Here is a 19502-nt window from a genome sequence, read left to right on the forward strand (position 1 = left end):
CAAATATTTTCTGTTTACCTTATCGTACTTTAAAAGCTTTTTAAACTTTTTGACGTAGTATGCAAGTGGACAATTAAAATGTTGATTATAGTAAGATTAACGTTTAGTACGTGAAAAATATGATTGACATATATGAATTCGTGAAAAAGTATATTAGTATTAGTATTCCAATTATTTGTATCTCTATTCAATATGAGTTTATCATACAAATTTATTGTAATCTTAAGGATTATATCAGTTAAATCTGCTATCTTTTTATCGTATTCTTTAGCTGCACAAAAAATAGAATCAATTCCCAAACTTAATCTTTTTATATAACTATATTACAGCTATTTTTATACTCTAGACATATTTAAATATATTAAAATATATTAGAAGTACATTAGTTAATTGAAATAAAAGGCACAATTGATCCATTTAAAAAATGCGTACGTAGTATGTACGTAAACGAATTTTCATCTAACGAAATATTATTGAGATACTTAACGCGTTTTGCAAACCTCGTCAAAAAAGTGACGAACCAAAACCATTCTACCATATTCAAATTCAAATTACGCGTAAGTTTGACTCGCTAGCGCGCTCTAGAGATGTCGCTAGGACAGCGAGAAAGAATACGATCCTCGCGAGTTTCGTGTCTGTATACCACGTCACTGTGGTAACGGACATATGTGCATTATCTCTAGAGCCGAGAGATGATCCCTGTTTCAACACAGATTGTGGAATAGCCATTAAAATGTTATCGAAGCGACGCGCGTTGTGAACTGACTCGCGAATCGACCAATAGAGAGTCCCGTTCGCGAACCGGTGGGCTCGTTCTCACGGGAATGCGATCAGAACTGTCGGGAGCGGAGTGACGATACCAAACCAGATACACACATGTACATTTCGTCGTCGTCGTCGTCGTTGCGATAGTCGTCATCGTCGACGTCGGCGTTGATCGTGCGCCGATCTTAAATATTCTAGCCGAGCTGACTCGCAGAACCGCGGGCCAACATTCTACTTAGACACGAAACAAAAAAAAAAAAAGAAAAGAAAAAGAGCAAAGAATAGATTTCTCTCGTAACCGAACAACGTTGTTCGCGAACGAGACAGGCGTACTTGTAAGACAGTGGGCATCGTTATCCTTTATTTCTGGTATTTATAGAACCAGAGCCGATGCACCCGACGGCGATTTTCCGAGGGGGAAAGAAACAGGTCTCGAGACAGGTAACGAAAAAAGCAAGTATTTCTTCGGACGCTGCACGCGCGGGCTTTTTTCCGGGGTACGATCTACGCGTGTGAGTGCGGCATAGTTACACGGGTATATTATTCGCGCGAGGGAGAGAGAGAGAGAGAGAGAAAGAGGGAGGCATAGGAAAGCGAGCTACGTACGAGAGCGATAGGGCTACTCTAGACGAAACGGGAGAAGCTTCGATAGTGAAACGGAGTGAGAACGAGAGCGTCAAGCAGGGGTCGTGAGGAGAAGGAAGGGATCTCCGTCAAAATGTCGCTGAAAACACCAACGCGGATACAGTGATTGCTTTTCGTCGTTTAACAGGGGGTACGTGATCATTTCTCGACTACCACGAGTACATTTTTCTCAACCCACTTTGAGAACGATCCTTCTCGTTACCCTAAGTCCGGAAATGTACGCAGCCTCTTCGACTCTTTTCTGTTTCGTTTTTTTTTCTCCATTCCCTTTTCGTTTCTTTTGCATCGAAGAAACAGAAAAGCCATAAGTGCATCGATTGCGCACGGTCATCCGGTTTCCCTCTGTTTGTTTCCATCGAGCTTTGTAGAACTTTTCCGTGACTGTGTGTGCAGAACGCGCCACGGCCATCTCGTTACTGTGGCGGGCTAATATATCCCGTATTTATGTCCATCTGCTTCTCTTTCTCGTATTCCGCTTCTCCCTTTCTTGGTTACTTTTCGTTACTCTGTCGACTAAGTTATTCGACGATCGCACTCACGGCGCCCGATGCATTAGGTATTCGTCCCCGTCTAAACTGGTCGCTAATCGGGTTCAGCCAGTCTTTTTAAATTCGTCGATTTAATTCCTCTCTCGGCGAAGCTTCCGCTAGAACGGTGAACATTTTCAACTCCTCGTTTCCGATCGACCTCTCTGTTGGTTTTTCATTTACACTGTTGCTAACGTTCGTTGTCTCGTTTCATTTTCATTCTTTCAACGACGATGAAAATCATCGACACATACGGGAATACTTCGTTGAATATCCTCGTAGGTTACAATTCCCGTCTGTGCCCCGTCGATACTTCACCGTGATAGGAATCTTGCGGGTTCTCTTTCAACACGGTTCCTTGTGGCGACTCGTCTTCGAGAATCTGTTCCCGGAGGAATTTGAAACTGAAACAGCGTGAATTTTCGTCATATTTAGTGTCATTTAAATAATGCCTCCCAGCTCTTTTATCACAACTTTTTGTGGTGCAATTCGTTTCACCAAATTTTCACTGACTCTTAGAGAATTGTAGAGTTTCTGTGTGTTAATAAATGAATGTTAGAATAAAAGTTTTAATTCTTTAATCAATTAATGCGACTGTGTGCAACTGTTCCTTAAGAGTATTTGAACAATTTTTGTGTATGTATGCGCATAATGACTATTTTTATGAGCGGATTATTAATTTTGTAATAGCTTTTCAAATTTGGTAATTTATTTGGTGCATTTTAACGTTCCTTTGGTTTTATATTCTGCTACGAATTAATTATGATTTAAAGTTATGTTGAATGTGTCTCACATTTATTGTTCTTATGTGTTTTGAGAATTGGCATTCAATGTTCTGTTGAAAGTTTTCATCTGTAACAAATTATACTTTTAGGTTTTTGGTGAAGGCTGATCATCAAAAAATATTGAAATTATGGTGTCAACTCGGCAGTCTAGTAGTATGGGAGGAAGTAACGGAGCTGTGCCAGTTACCGAAGTTACAGATGTGAGTTCATCCAGAAGACAAGAACCCGTAGCAATTGCTAGCACTCACAATGAAACATCCTCTTGGGTACCAGCTCCTGATAGTAATTTAAACCTTCTTGACTTACCAGTCGAAATCCTTGAAAAGATTTTCAGTTATTTGGATTATAATACAGTGGCTCATTTGCGTCCGGTAAGTTACAGTCATGTGATGAAATAATTATAGAATTTGAAAAATTATACTTAGTTATTTAGAAAAACCAGGGGATGTATTACTTATTTACCTTATTTATTTTTCACAGGTTTGTCATCAAATGGATCGCGTTTGCGGATCAATCTTAAATTCTACATTTCAAAAGCTTCAATCGCAAATGCTGAGTCGTTTTCAAGCGATCAAAGCGAAGATGCCAAGGCGTGAGTCCGCACGTCGCAATCATCCGTTAGCGTGTGAATCAGATATCATTGAAACTCTTCATATGCGTCTCACATTGCTCCAGATGTGTTTTGGGAAACATATTGAGCGTAAACATTGCTGCTTTTTCCCTGGAGAGGTAAATTTTGTTTTCTTTATGGATTACCAGAGAAAGTACGTAATATACGAATGCATACGAGTTCCAATTTCTAACTGTATTTCAGATTTTAGATGAAGTTTATCGTATTTTGTATTATGTGAAAATTACTCCAAAATTAGCCAGGCCATACAAAGTTACAGACGAGTTATTCGATTTAAGTGCTATGGCTATGGAGTACTTTAAGGAACGTATCGAACCGAGATTACCAGAAATTCCCTATTTTGGAGCCGATTTCTTAGATCTTGCTGGAACGTTCTCCTGTGAGAAAAACCTTGAATTTCTTAATTTTTCTTACAACTGAATTCACCTTTGCGCACTATTGGAACAAGTGTTTGCTGTTGGTTGTTATTTTCCGTGATCTAAGTAGCATGACATGTGTTTTATAACATATGAAGTATCTTCTTCGCATACTATTAACTGAAGGTAGTAAATTTCACACGTTTCCGTACGAAATTATTAAGCATCTAATTTTCTCGCCGAGTCAAATTGATTCGAACAGTGCATAAGGGTTAACAGGTTCAGGATGGCAACAAAATTCGCGACACGCTTCTTATTGTAATGTTTACTATTATTGCAACTCTTTCATTCATCTTAATTTAATTCCGAACACTTTCTTTCGTTATGCCGTCATGAACATGTTAATTTACTATTATATACTCTAATCGTTGTAAATAATTTATTTGGCCGTTGTAGCTTCTAGTAACGTGACCAAGCCATTTATGTGCCTTGATACTACACCCTTGACCGTCGGAAGTGGCAAATCAGGAAATAATAGTGGAGAAGAAGGATCTCCGCCACACTCTTCCGATGAGCCAGGTCTCTTGGGGTCCAGTGTGTCACCACCGCAATCGAATATGGTGTTACGAAAACGAATTCGTAAAATTAAGCAAGGCATGAAAAGATATAATAGCCAGTTATCGTTAATGCGTAGAGATTTGAGAAGTTGCAAAGCGAAAATAGCGGAGCAACAAAAACAGATTGTCGAATACGCTACGCGTCTAGATGAGAACGACAAGAAGAACGAGGAGACCTCTCGTAAATTCAGCACACTCCTACAGGTATTTACTAAGGTACACTTAGCACCTGTAAAAATAATTTACGCGCCTACGTGGGCCAGAAACGAAAGCTTCCGCCTGAAGTTTCGATCATATTTTTTTCCCATTTTACGTGTCTTTTCTTCTAAGGGTTTGTCACCAAGTGTAAAATAGAAAAATCGAAATTCTAATTTGTCCTTCTTCTCGTGGCATTGTGCTGTCGGGTTTGGTTTCGGTTTCCAATTTTTGAGACCATTTCATACTTTCACTTGGGGACAGCTCTATATTGCTAGCTTACAATTTGCGAAATAATTATCATTTGTTACATAGGAATTGAACAAGTGTAAAATAGAACTTCAGTATTGGCGATCGAAGTCACCGGCGATACCAGTGTGCGTAGGCTGTGGCCAGTCTGTGCTAGTACCAACGGAGGATCTGCAGGTTCTGACGAATCAAGGTGTAATGGCGGATACGCTTGACGAGGGATTGGACTTCATCCCTATAGGGAACGCGCAGAGTCCTACAGAAGTGGCTCCACAGCCGACGGTCACACCCCAGCCTTCATCACCGCCGTCACCGCCACCGCCGCCGCCAATAGTGGAAATGGCACCGCCAAAGGCTCCCGTGCCTTCATTATCATCAAAACGGAAATCCACTACGGAGGAAGCACCGAGTGACGCGGTTAAGAAACCACGCCGTGCCGCCAAGTCACGTCAGGTTAAACGCTCGAAGATATAAATCGATTCTGATCATGGTACAAAAAACATATATCTGTATAACATTTTTACTGGTTTCTCGAAAGAGGTCTTTCTATTCGAAGTGACGGTGTTCCTTTACGCTAGCGAGCGAATGATCATAGACAAAGTACAAAATTCTTTCGGAACGTCCTTGCATTTCGCGCAACGAACCACCGTTTTCGGGAAAAAGAAAAAAGAAAGAAATGGAAGAAAAACGAATTCTAACCGTGTTTGATCTCCACGCGAAGGAAATTAACGCGTTTGATTTGCCTATTTTTATCACGGTCGAATTTGTCGCACACGCAAAAGGTGATGTCTACAAATATTCTAAATGATAGTTAGTCATTCGCGTCGTTCGTAAAGTAACAAATCGGGCTACTTTCATTTAAGACCCTTTTAATTATTATTATTCTCGCGATGGTATACACAAGGAGAATGGAAGGGTTGAATTTTCTGTGAGACGTTTATCTCACAAAAAGATCACGTTAATAGAGCAGATTGAACGTAATCGTCTGGTGACGAACAAGAATTCACCTTCTGTATTCCTTGGTCACAGACGATGCACTATTTTAGCATTTATTTGCTAACGTTTTTAAATATTCTTTTACCATAACGTTTTCTCTCTTGAATATTTTTATCTTTGACAGTTTAATTAAATACCTATTAGACAACACGCACGCGCGCGTACATACGCGTGCGTGCAAGTATACATGCACACGTACACACAAAGTAACAGAATTGCAAAATTTGATAGTTCAATTAGACAGAAATCGTTCTATTCGAGTTGCTGAAGTTAACTGTTTGTTGCAGTTCTAAATTGAACAAGATCACTATACGTGACAAATTTTGTTTCGCGTAGACAGGAGGATGCTTTTGTCCTAATTAGAAATTTTTAGAGAAAATTTCGAGTGGACATTAGACATGATTCTAGCAAATTTTATTTTGCAGTATCAATGAATAAGTACCTGAGAGGACTGAGTGGGACTGGTTCGCGCAGGTACTCCAAGTTCATCAATATTCATATCAATTTCCTAATTTATCTAAGTCTGCTCAATTAAACAAGAGAGAGAGAGGGGGAGAAAGAGAGAGAGAGAGAGAGAGAGAGAGAGAGAGAGAGAGAAAAAGAGAGAAAAAAAGAAGAAAAGTAGTAACTTCTCTATAAAAATGGTTTGTGTATACCAATTATGTTACACGTAAGCCACAAAATGAATAGTGAAAGTCAAAGGCTTTGAGAACTGAATCGCTTTTGCATAATGACATGTGATATATCAATTTATTCTTTTCTTTTTTTTTTGCATGTTTATTAAAGGATGAATTTGTAATTAAAAAAATTATTTAATAGAGCAGCTCACCTAGATGAAATCAAAAGAACACTTCTAACGGTATAAAGTTTTTGCGAGCCTTAAAAGAAATTGCAAAGTCGGGGAGAAAAAGTGATTTGAAAATGTGAGCGAAAATACGTTGAAATACCTGGACAGGTGTTATTTTTCTTTTCAACGGACCATCCTACAAACGTGCGACATTCTTTGCGGGATGGCGAATATTGCAATATTAATAGTGCTAGGAAATAATTTATAGGATCAATTATTAGTAGGAAAATTATTATCAAATTGTTTTTAAAACATTTTCGAAAGAAATACCAATTTTTTAATTTATAAATCACATTGATTAAAAAAAAAAAAAAAAAAAAAGACGGGATATGACGAATTCCGCGCCACGTTTTTATGAGGAAGGAACAAAAGTAGATATATATATCGGGAAGAAATGATTTTGTTAATAAAATCGATGAAAATTTCGCATTCACATTATTTCTTTTACAATCGGACGGATTACTCTGCGCGATGCTCGATAATCGGTCTGTATAGATTCAATTAATTAATATTATTTGCACGATTCCTAATTAATCTCAAAGGAGCATAGTTTGGAATATTGTGAGTTAATTATTCATGATTGTAGTAATAAATATAAAGGATACTGATAATAAGTAAATGATACTTTATTATAAATATAGAAATATATATATGTATACACACACGCATATATGTATGTATATATATATATTTATGTATGTATATTTATTTATATATATACATATATGAGTGCGGTACTTGCCAGGATATGCATACCACACAGAGCAGTTTAGTTAAAACTTTAATGGAACAATAAAATATAATAATTAATTAATGATGAAATAATTATCGAAATATATATAATTTTTTATCGATGTCGAAAATTAATTAGGAAAAGCAAGAAGAAAAAAAAAGAGGGGGAAATGAACTTAGTGAGCGAACGGAAAATGAATACGTCATGAACACGCGTGTGTGTGAGAAATTGAGTGAGCGAAATAAGTGCGCGTGATACATATATATATATATATATTAAAAAATACTAAATTCAAACTTGAAGAGAATTTATGATGTGATGCTTTATCGATTTAACTGCGGGAAAGTGACCTTTATTCAAATGAAATACATGTGGGGCGTTTCTGGCTATAGAAGAAATGAGTAAAAGGAGAGAGAGAGAGAGAGAGAGAGAGAGAGAGAGGGAGGGAGAGAAAAAGAGGAAAAAACAAGAAATGAAATAAAAAAGAAACGATGTGTGAATTTTGTTTAATGTTATGTTTAATAGGATTGCGGGGGCGGGCATAACTAACTCGCCGTGTCGGAAATTTCGAAATGCTTGCATTATATGCTTATACCGCGAATAGTGTGATACGTTCCGAACAGATTACACAGTAAGAGAAATGAAGAGAAAAAGAGAGAGTGAGAGAGAGGGAGAGAGGGGAGAAAAAACGAAAGGATGAAAATATAAGAGTAATAACTGTGTAACAAGAATCATTTTTACACGAACTATAATCTAGGCCCCCTGAATGTAACAGCATCCTGTATTGCAGTCTTCAAAGAATTGTATTTACGAATCAATAACTGAATGTACCTTATGTACTCCCACTGAAATATTTACACGTTCCGATGATACACGTTGCCAGTTCATTGTCTTTAAACTAGTTTACAGTCAACTGCTTTCCGACATTATCCGTCCCCGAACGATACAAAGTGTAGTGTTGTGTACTACGTATAATGAATCTACTAAGAATATACAATCGAATATAACAATGAATACACAATTAGAGGTAGAATAATTTCCTAATTAGTAGGTACTATGCGTCTTAAGAATGCGAGGCACAGGGAACGATAATTTTCAATTTTCATTCATCGTGATTAGAGAAAAAAAAAAATCCGAGGACCATACGTTCGTTCGCAAAGTCTGTGTACTGGCAAGTGAAATGGTCTCCGGATCGCAAGTACACAATAAGCAATTACTAAATGGAGACACCGTACGTGTACTTTGGAAGTTTACCAACACACACATACACACACACCCATACATACACATACACACACATAGACACACGAGAGGGAGAGAAGTGCATAGGAATACAATTGACAGCGTGTCACGGCCCGAAACGTCGTACCGCCGAGGAGGATATGAGTTATCTTAAATGGTTTTACGTGTATTAAAGCGATTGTAAATATATATATTAGATACACCTTATAATAAACGTAATTTAACAGAAAACGTGCATCTTCAGTGGTTTCTACGTTTCGATCGCATTTGAAAAGAGAAAGGGGTGAAGGCGGAGGAAATGAAAGCGGGCATTCGAAATGTTTCCCACCATTTCGAAAGTAGATGATCGAACCGCTCCGATTCGTCTAACGCAACCTTGACTTTCACTTTCGTCTGCTAGCCGAGCACGTGGCTCCCGTTTGACAGTTTGCGCTCTCTTTGTTTCGACAGGTGGCGACCCTGTTTCTACCAACTGTCGACCGTTCTCTCAACAGTTGCATTTCCGTCGAAGATGGCAGTGTCAGCGCGTACACACTGACACTGTTACGAAACGATTTTGGAATGTTTATCATGGGATCGTGATCGTGTCCCGTCTAGATTTCAGGCGTATCTCGAAGCGCAATTTCTGTTCGTTGACGTGCACGTACGTCGATCGAGGCCTTTATGGATGACCGTGACCCGCCGCGGGTCTATCTTTGGTGCATCCGACTTGTTGCGACCGTGTCGTAACCTTTCCACGTGCGCATTTTAATTGCATACCGTTTGCCTCCTCTCTCGCTGATCCTCGGCAAACAAATTGTTTACACGATGGCAGATACGTTGCACAAAGATGGATACGAGATATGTGAGTGGAATTCAATTTTATATCGTTAATTACGTAAATTTTCTTTTTCCATTGTTATCTTATCCTGTATTATGCATTTTGTATATTGATACTCTGATATCGTACTGTCACCTTTTGTTTACTTACTACTTTTCCTATTTTTAAATCATAACTCTATGTAATTCCTCTCTATCTTAGCTATTTTTATGTTACGTATAGAAATTATTAGAGCTTGACGTTGCAAATTGAATTTTATATCTTTGTATGATTTTATGAACTTAGCGAATTTGGCAATACGTGCTGCAGGAGGTAATATGGGAGGAGATAACGATATGAAGCTAGAACCGTCTAGTCCTACGGAAAAGTACACGTTTTCTCGTTGTAGTAGTAATGGGTCTGTGAATACGCCATCTTCGTCTGCTCATAATACAGGTAAGTGATTTAAATAGGTATTATGTATTTTATAACATGTCTTGGGAAAGTAGACTGTTCAAAGTACAATCGATTAAAATGCTACCACGTTTGCTTGTATCTTGACATCTGATTCATAAATATCTTGATGTGTTGGATAATAAGAAAGATTGTATTTTGGGGAAGACTATCATGAAACTCCTAACAATCAAGATATTTTAAAAATAAAGAACATAAATAGTTCTTAGAAAGAAATTTGGTGTGGTATTTAGCGCTTTACTTTATGTATCTCAAGATAGCAATGCCACTTGTTTACAACGATTTTGGAATTAATTATAGAGGATGAAGACAGCGATAACAAGAATTCAACTATAAGTTACAAAGAGCGTAGAAGGGAGGCTCATACCCAAGCAGAACAGAAACGAAGAGACGCCATTAAAAAGGGATATGATTCTCTCCAAGATTTGGTACCCACTTGTCAAAACACTGATTCCTCAGGCTACAAACTATCCAAGGCTACTGTACTTCAAAAATCCATTGATTACATACAATTTTTATTGCAACAAAAGAAGAAGCAAGAAGAGGAACGCAACGCGTTAAGGAAAGAAGTTGTCGCTTTGCAGATCATGCAAGCCAATTATGAGCAGATCGTGAAAGCGCACCAGACTCAACCGGGTCACGCGGAAATGCGTGTATCCGACGAGACAAAATTTCAAGTGGTAAGAATTGTAATGTTAATCATTTGAATTGTACAGTCGTTTCTAATCGAATTTATCACAATTAAATAGGGTAGTCGAGACTTTACTGTATTCAGTGGTTCTATTTCGAACACCTTTTTTAATTTATATATTATTATAGTTCCAGGCAATTATGGATCGGTTGTTCCAAACGTTTAATAACATTTCCGTAGCAAATTTTACTGAATTATCTGGGTGTGTATTCAGTTGGTTAGAGGAGCATTGTAAACCGCAGGTAATAAATTGACCCCCCGATTTCTTCCAAGTATTTTCCCGAAAGCAAACATCTATCATTTAACATTTACGTTTAAAACATTTCAGACTTTACGCGAAGTGGTACTGTCCGTACTCCAGCAGCTTAACAGCCAAATCAGCTAGTCGAACGTAATAATACATCATTAGGGATTGCACAATGTATAATGCCTATACAAAACTTTTCGCGGGTACTTAGACTAATCGTGAAGTAGAGTTACCAGGAAGGATAGGAGTATGTGTGTTACACACGATATATGCGTAGCATAATGATCGTGCGAGAAATACAAATAGAAATTTATTTTATATACTAATATTATAGATGTAGATACGTAACTATGTAACATATGGTTTGCCGTTCGTTGGCGCCCAAGTGATGTTAAATATTTTTATCAGAGATTTTTTATTATATGAAGTTTGAGGCTCCATATATATGATATATAGAGTATGTATATATGTATGAACGTATCTGAATATGTACATAATACACTAATTTGCGATATACTAGTTTGAAATAAAAATCCAAACTATTTCCGTTTGCACGCTGTATTTACAATCGTCAACAATCGAAGACGCCTCCTTTTCTTTCATTTTTAATTATCATTTTCCTCAGCATTATCGACTTAATATCTAAAAGTTTTATTTGCAGCATCAATCCGATTTTAATTCCTTCTCATTAAACTTTCTCCGATTCCGTAGGCATGCTTTCTCCTTGAGTGATGTCGTTTAAGAGTATCATGTCCATTCTAGGTCTGTTAAAATCATCAGTTTCGCGGTGAGGGCTCTGAGGGCGTCTCCTCTTTGATCTGTCTTCTGATCTGCAGCACAGATCTCGAAAGATGCAGGCATAACAGGCCAGCAACGCGCTCATCATCATTAAACCGCCGATCGCGAGCACCACCACCAAAAATATCGATATTTCGTCCCCCATGTTATCTTTTTAACAGTTTTGCTGGCCAACGGTTTACGTCATCTGTAACAAAAATTGCATTACGTTACTACTGTTCTATAAGTGAATACTTTTACGTATATTATTTCGTATAAATATACAAGAAATTACAATAAAACTAGTGAAATATACAATAAATTACAATAAAACTAATGAAATGTAGAATAAATTATAATAAAACTAATAATATGTACAATAAAGTAGAATACACTAGTTTTATTATAATTTCTTGAATATTTCAATAGTTTTATTCTAATTTATTTCATATTTTCCGCTTTAGAGGTAAGAGAGAGAAAGATATACAAGAAAGCTATAAGAAAGAGTGAGACAGCTTATACGGACCTTACTCCAGAACTCCTGGCGCCATCTCTGCAAAAAGTGCTCAAACTGGTCGCGCATAATTATCGACAGCGAAGTAAACTACTGAAGAACTACTAGCGCCATCTTTACGGTGACGACTAAAACTAATGCCTGATCAGTTTCATAGCTTCTCCAAGAGATGGCGCTAGTAGTTTTCAGGAGTTTACTTCGCTATCGATAACGATGTGCGACCAGTTTGAGCACTTTTTACAGAGATGGCGCTACGGGTTCTCGAGTAGAGTGGGTAACATCTGTCTCACTCTTTCTTATAGCTTTCTTATATATCTTTCTCTCTCTTACCTCTACAGCGGTAAATATAAAATAAATTACAAGAAAACTTGAAATATAAATTCCGACAACAGAACTTTGTCACAATAAGATCACTGTGACATCAATTGCGCTGCGTGACATTATATGTTTACTATATATTGTACAATTTTAATAGGAAAAGAGTTTTTATATCTCTATTGTATATCATCATAATATACATTATTTTTATAGCGATTTAAAAAAGTATATATATATATATGGCTTTCAGTAACTATAATTGTTGGCTAACAACAACTAAAATGTCTGTCAATACTCAATGTGTTAAACATCTGCTGAGATCTGACGGTTTCAATTTATATGGAAACACAGTTTGCCCAAATGTCATCCTACGGCACTAATTAAAAAAACTCATGAATGAACATATAATGAGCGTGATACACTAGTGGTACTATAGTGGTGCATTGCGTGATACGCTGGTGCCTCAGAACGTGCTGTTACCGTATGCCATCACAACTATCGATGAGTGCGGACGTAGATGACTATGAAAGTGATGTCACGCGGCACAAGTGACATCACAGTGATCTTACTGTGAAAAAGTTGTGTTGTCAGGGTATACATTTCACCCTTTTACTTTGGTGAGATCACCTTGGCGTAGCATTCGATACTCATAGCGAGATAGAAATCGATGCAACGTAAAATCCTCGTCCAAAAGAGGACCAAACGATGGTTAAGAATGCTATTCTTAAGGCACGAAGAAGTATATGCTTTTCCGCGAAGCAAAGTGAATACCCGTTCCTCGTAAGGCAAACGAAACGTGCTATTATTCGTAAAGCACGCCTGTAAGATACATTTAAAAATTATCCGTTTCATCCCTGGATGAAGGGCTCTGTTTGCAGCGAGAAATTCTTAGCTACGAAACAGGAGGAACCGTCCACTTTCTCCTAAATCCAATTTATCTCGCGGTAGTCACGTACGTGCGAAAAAGCGGAGCGTCCCGTCTCGAGGGATGAAATGCAATTCGGGGGATGAAATCTCTTCCCAGGGCAAGGACGTGTCCGCGTATCTTACGGAACGATAGATTGCCCTTTTATTGGCGACAAGATCGGAGAAAGACGATTAGTGTTTATCCCTGAGGAGGCTACGTTATAGTTTCTCATTGTCGCGCTGGAAGGACTCTGATTTTACGGTTCTTCGATCCAATAATACCTCTGAAGAATTCCTCTACTTGGAAGAGCACGGAGTAAAGGAAAATTGTGCGATGAATAAAAAATCATTTAATCTTGGCAATTGGTTCCACGTGGAAGCAGAAGGAATCGATACGACGGAATCGATTAAGAGTACTTCGACTTTCTATAGATTTGTATAACATTGTTATAAACTAATGAATGAAAATGGATACGATAATAAGTTATTATTCATAATAGAAATGCACGGTCGATTAGACGCTAGCATGAAAAACTTTACTTTGCTGAAATGTTTACTTCGTTCAAATTAAGTGGTTAAATAAATAATCATCGTCGTATGTTCGCGTGCTTTTCGACTGGAACTGAAATGTATGCGTTTAATCTTTGCCCCGGCAAGAGTGAGATACTCGAGTGCTGTGCTCGCGTACAGTTCCTCAGAGAACCATATTTCAGGTTGGCTACCCCGTTCTTCATATTTTCTTTACTCTTCTCGGGAGCCGAAGAAAAATGTTGGAATACATCAAGGAAATTTATATTTACCTCGTAGTTCTACGATTCTTCTGAAAAATCTACGGGAATATTTTTTTTCCACGATATTTCCTTCGATTAAGAGAAAGCTCGTGATAAATTACAGTCTTTATTGTATTATGTGTGGGGTGGAAACGGAGATAAAGTGAAATCGCTGGGCAAAGTGAAATATTGTTCTGTACCTGCCACTAATAGTGCCTTGTGACGACTATTCCGGTAAATATGTACGTCGCCAGCAGAGGGAAACTCATTATCATCTTCGAGATCGTTCGTCGGCGAAAGGAATTCATTTCAGCTTGCATTTGTAGAAATGCTTTCCTCTTGGATTTTAATTCAGTTTATACGAAACTGTGTCATAAATTAGTACTATTTCCCGTACGATTTTCCTTTTAGAAAAATGTAACGTTGTTGCAATCTCTTTTTTTAATTTTGTAAACTTCAAGAAAGACAAGACAAAGGTACGCGACCATTTTATGTTCTCCTCTTGGATATCACGTCAGTTCTTGTAATATTACTTCAAAGTTTGAGCATCGGACTGTATCTTCCCCTGCTTCAAACTCTGTAACTTTCCACCTCTGTTGCTTGCAAAATTTCTTAATCTGATACCAGGGAAATTTTCTGCTGTTTAATCTTCCTGCTGTTCAATCTTTAGCAAGTTGTACACGAGTTTAATTTTTTCACCGCGAAGCTCGCGTTCAAGCAGAAAGATCCATTGAATTAGTTAAGAGCTTTAATTCGTCGTACGAGTCGAAAGGATACAATCGCGATTGGAATGTAATATTATTTTGCATCTGTTTAGAGTTTCCATAAACGTGGTCTGTTAAATGTGTTGCGTGAGTGGCGTGTATCGGATGGGAATGGTATTTTTAATCAGCTATTAAAATTAATCAGCTATTGTGAATTCATCTAATAATCCACGCGTGTGGGAAAATGGCCTCCGTGTTCAACGATTGCACGGATTGTAATCCAGCTAGGCTCGTTGCTAATAGTTGCTATCACTTTCAGTGAATACCATTTTGGCTCCTTCTGACCAAATTATAAGCCAACTGCTGCCAGTCGTGTCATTACGTGTTGCTGTTCGTGGAGAATTCATGAAAAAGCAAGGTGACACTTGATAAACCAGTGAGTAGCATCAGAATATATGGAATTTTTATTAAAATTATAATACACGTGAAACATATTAATTTTAATATCACTGTTAATTGATATTGATAGTAATTTGTGATTGCACAATCCACAAGATTAATTTTCGGTTGTTTTCCATGCTTTTCACGATGGAGATCAATATTATGAAAGATTATTGACAATAAAGTTCTGTATCATATCAGTGTTAAGTGTAATATCGATTTGTATAAGTATTTTATTTGATTGATTTCAAATTAATGATAAAAATTTCAAATCGATTGATGTCATGACAATTTCATGATCGATTGAATTAAACGACGAAACAAAATACATTAATTAAATTTTTTCTTCTGTAAAGCGAAGAGAATTTGAATGACAGTTTTTGATTTAATTCACAACCAAGTAATTACTTTAATGATTAATTCAACTTGCAATTAATTACTTCAATAATTAATTACAATTACAAATGACATTGATATCTATCATTAGCTAATTGTTAAATGTTGAGCAACGTTATCAATCATCCTATGTTGTCACTTATTCCTCCTTGACAATAAAACCTGATAAGATTACATATATGTTTCCCTATCGAACTAAAAATAGACAGTATTTTACAATTTTTGCAACCATAATTATACAATTGTGCTGAAACACACTTAATTATTGCTAAGTAAAATTTTGGTTAATTTTCGATCCAATCGTATTCTATATTTCAAAAGATTTTTTATTTCACAGATACACAAGTAACTAGCTTTTATAATACACAAGTTTGTACTTTTTAATCTACAGCAATAGTAGTTGAATTAAGAAACTTGTTCGTTGCGATCAGAAATCAAAGCGAAATCGATACATTTCTCCAGGCTAGCATCAATATCAGCTCTCGTCCCGTTTAATTAAAAATAATCCCAGATGTAATCCCAAGGAGGAAGGTATCGCGTTAAAAATTCATTCGCGTCTTCCACGCTTCCGCAAGTCCATCGATCACTTCCGTCCAACTTTCCTCGATGAGCATCCGGTTGCTACGAAATTAATTCCATCGCCCCTCCCTCGCCAGGGATCGACGTTAATGTCTCGATCAACGTTAACGTTAAACGTCACTTCAATTAATTAGAGGGGATTACAGTCGTAGTTTACGTTGCGTGCAGATCGCAGATAGGAAATTTCGCCCGTGGAATTACTGGCACGTCCCATTAGGTTATCGTTGCAGCCCACAAAGGGTTTATGCGGAATCGTTCACCTGTGAAATTGCCATCTGCATGTCTCGAGGATCGTTCTCTATTGAAGAGAGGATTGTTCCCTGTTTTCAGTTGAAATCGTAGCGAGGAAATCGTGACCAAAGCATAAGAGATAAATTGAGGGGTGGATGAAGTCACGAGATAGGGAGGAATCCCTTATTCACTCTTCTGACTGGAAATTTATAAGAATATTTCACTATGTAAACGTGTCGCTTATAAATTTCAATATTTTCTTGTATTTTATATTTTCCAGCTTCCGTTTTTTTCTTTCTTACGTTCTCTTGAGATCAGTCCTCGAAATTAGAGGAAACGTATTTGGGTCATTAACTGCAGGGGAGGAATTCTATGTATCGATCTAACGTCAACTAATTGACACGTGGATTATGAAGCTTACTAATTGGTAACTTAACGATGTCTATAGCAGCTATTCGAGGGCGTTTCAATATCAATAGTTAATAAATCATAAGATATTTTTGGCTCGCCCACTTCTCTCGATTTCTGACTAAACGAGCTTTTGGAATCGTAACTTTCGAACGCAACAATTTCGCTGATTTCTAAACAAAAATTCCTACACTCCCTCACCCTTTGGAGTTTCGTTAATAACGAGACGAAAGTTGAATCGCGTTGACATTGCGAATACGAGAGCGTTTGCAAAATGTATAATTATCGCGTTGCGATGGTGGTAGAGCGTATGTTTCCTCTGGTGCTCGTTTTGTCCGATCGGAGAGTGCAGCTACGATGCAAAGCCGGTGTCACACACCAGTGACAGGTTAATTAAACTAGAGGAAACGGATAGGTTTGTAATCGGATGCAAAGTAGCGGTAACAAGTAGAAACCCACTACGACGGGACAATGCATAACGGGGTTGAATAATCGCGCAGCCTGGGCGGACGGGGTCTCTCGTTAATGCTGACGTAGAAACAGAAACATTTGCGTGTGCGCTGGCATCTGGTTCGACTCAGAATTCTCATTAACGCGGCTCGGGTTTAACGATGATGCGATAAACAAGCTACTACGGCTCAGGTAATAATCCGTGGCTCTCCTGATTCTATAGAATGCGATTGATGCCCTCGATGCGCCATAATTTAGTCCCATTATAATTTAAATCGCTTCCAACTGAAGATCAATTCGTTTTCAAATCGCTGCATAAATGATACTTTTCACATCTTCTTTGGACGTTTCTAGGAAGTCACAGGCATCTTCAACACGCGTTCATTATTCGAAACTGTCGTTCTTAAGCTCCTGGAAGTCTAAACCAATCCAATCCTCCACTCACGATTACACACCCTCCTTAGCCTCAAGTATTCAATCACGTCAAGTTCAACCCCTTGCTGTAATAAATTATTCCACTAACCATGCTCTTACGTTCATGGATACCTCTTCGTTTTAGTCGTCGTTGCGAGCGTTCATCTTCAGTCAGAACACGGTTGCCTCGAGAATTTTTCTCGCACCCCTCAAGATCCACCCCCGTGTCCACTCACCGTCGCGATTCGACGGATCCATCAATTTGCCTCGGTAATTCCGGCCGTATCAGTCTCGAAGCTGCTCTCTCATGGAAAGTAACCCTCCTCCCTGACGAGTGAGAGCATTTGCATAGAAATTTCCCCTCGCGAAACGCCGAGGGGCAAGTAAATTCGCGCGCGGGATTAGAATTCTAGCGGTGGAAGAAGGGGCCGTCTCGAGTGTTGTTCGGTTCATTGAAATGCGACAGCTTTGAACGTATCTGCGGCCTCGACAGCCATTAGTCGCGAGATATCGCTGTTCCCCCTCGGTGTTTTCGTTTTGCCGAGGGGACTGGTCGATTTTGCACATGACCGAGTTTCCTTCAATCGTTCAGCTTTATTTTTGTTGTGGGTTCGAGTGCTCGCGGATGTATTCGTGGAATTGGTATTACGTGAGAAGAGAAAAGTATTGGTCTAAAAAATTAAAGAATAACATAAGGTTTAGGGTGACTGCTGTTTCAAAGACACAACAAGCGATTGCATTACCTTCGATAACATTTTCTGGGATTAATATCGTTAGACTTTCATGCCAAGGCATTCGCTTTACATAAACTACGCGAAAGTGAATTACCATGCATTCTATTGCATAGGTTCGACGTAATATATACTTTAACCAGTTTTGGAAGTATGCAATTAATAATACCGGTACGCGGATAGGAGATTGTACCTTATAATGCAGGCTTCAGTTTGAACTATATCGCGAACAAACGTTTCGATTTAATAAAAGTATTAATTAATACTATATATATTTTTCTAACAAATACGATGATTAATATGGCACGAATATTTCTTGGAACAAGACGCTTGGTAACTGCTACAGATAAATGTAGAAACTTCGCTGATAAACTACACAAGTGCAGTTGATGCGGCGCAAATTAAAGGAGAGAGAAACAAAAAGGGAACCTTATTACAGAATTTTTCGACCACCCGTGTGTAAATAGAATTTCCGTAAAATACCAATCGAACTACCGTATACGTGCAACAAGTAACGAGACGCGCACCCCAAGGGCGATAAAGAAGAACAGTCGAATATCAACGACGAAACGTACGAAATATTTCGTCAACTGACCTGTCACCTCGTTCAGTCACAACTCCTGCGTGCACCACGCGTGCGGATCTTAAATTCCATTCGCACTTTTCCTCCACTTTTCATCCCCCGTGAGAGTTCCATGGACGCGCGCCACGAAACGGAAGTCATCGTCTTCTCGCGCGAGAGGGCAAGGCACGAAGATTCCACGAAACAGCACGAAATACAAGGACACTCGAGCCACTCGATGAAGAATCGCGCGGAAACGAGCGCCGCGACGCTTTGTCTCGCCGAGCGACGCTCACGGCACGAATGTCGCGCGAGGACTGCGATCTGGACCGGGGTTCATCTTGCGCATCCTCGCGGTTTCCGCCTCTTCCACGCTTCGCGTCGACCTTCCTCGCACGAAATATCGCGCAGGAGGCATTGTTTCCTGGAAAACCGGTCCCGTCGTTGATTTTGCCTGCAGCTACCATAATGGACGCTGCAATGAAATTCCAAATGTTCTGTT

General features: G+C 38.5%; 3 protein-coding genes across 5 annotated transcripts; 2 read left to right on the forward strand and 1 right to left on the reverse strand.

Annotated features, from left to right (window-relative positions):
• Window positions 1-665: 665 nt before the first annotated feature.
• Dmpd (F-box protein dampened) lies at window positions 666-6329 on the forward strand. Of its 3 annotated transcripts, XM_076902814.1 has the most exons (7): window positions 1222-1540; window positions 2812-3093; window positions 3203-3451; window positions 3537-3732; window positions 4166-4530; window positions 4837-5260; window positions 6192-6329. In XM_076902814.1, the coding sequence occupies exons 2-6, from the start codon at window positions 2851-2853 to the stop codon at window positions 5242-5244; spliced, it is 1461 nt and encodes a 486-aa protein (XP_076758929.1). In that variant the 5' UTR covers window positions 1222-1540; window positions 2812-2850; the 3' UTR covers window positions 5245-5260; window positions 6192-6329. The 3 variants fall into 3 exon arrangements, with proteins under 3 accessions (XP_076758930.1, XP_076758929.1, XP_076758928.1); XM_076902815.1 differs by lacking the exon at window positions 1222-1540 and adding an exon at window positions 666-1206 and having other exon boundaries at window positions 4837-6329; XM_076902813.1 differs by having other exon boundaries at window positions 1223-1540; window positions 4837-6329.
• A 2768-nt stretch (window positions 6330-9097) lies between these two features.
• On the forward strand, window positions 9098-11350 carry Bigmax (helix-loop-helix-leucine zipper transcription factor bigmax). The gene is made up of 5 exons (XM_076902853.1): window positions 9098-9432; window positions 9694-9843; window positions 10162-10541; window positions 10681-10794; window positions 10881-11350. The coding sequence occupies exons 1-5, from the start codon at window positions 9396-9398 to the stop codon at window positions 10935-10937; spliced, it is 738 nt and encodes a 245-aa protein (XP_076758968.1). The 5' UTR covers window positions 9098-9395; the 3' UTR covers window positions 10938-11350.
• A 99-nt stretch (window positions 11351-11449) lies between these two features.
• LOC143428463 (uncharacterized) lies at window positions 11450-19167 on the reverse strand. Its single transcript, XM_076903346.1, has 2 exons — window positions 19034-19167; window positions 11450-11784 (listed from the first exon to the last, which is right to left on the reverse strand). Exon 2 carries the CDS (start codon window positions 11740-11742, stop codon window positions 11488-11490), a length of 255 nt encoding a protein of 84 aa, XP_076759461.1. The 5' UTR covers window positions 11743-11784; window positions 19034-19167; the 3' UTR covers window positions 11450-11487.
• Window positions 19168-19502: the final 335 nt, after the last annotated feature.

The sequence above is a fragment of the Xylocopa sonorina genome, chromosome 10, assembly GCF_050948175.1.
Source record: "Xylocopa sonorina isolate GNS202 chromosome 10, iyXylSono1_principal, whole genome shotgun sequence".
NCBI lineage: Eukaryota > Metazoa > Arthropoda > Insecta > Hymenoptera > Apidae > Xylocopa > Xylocopa sonorina.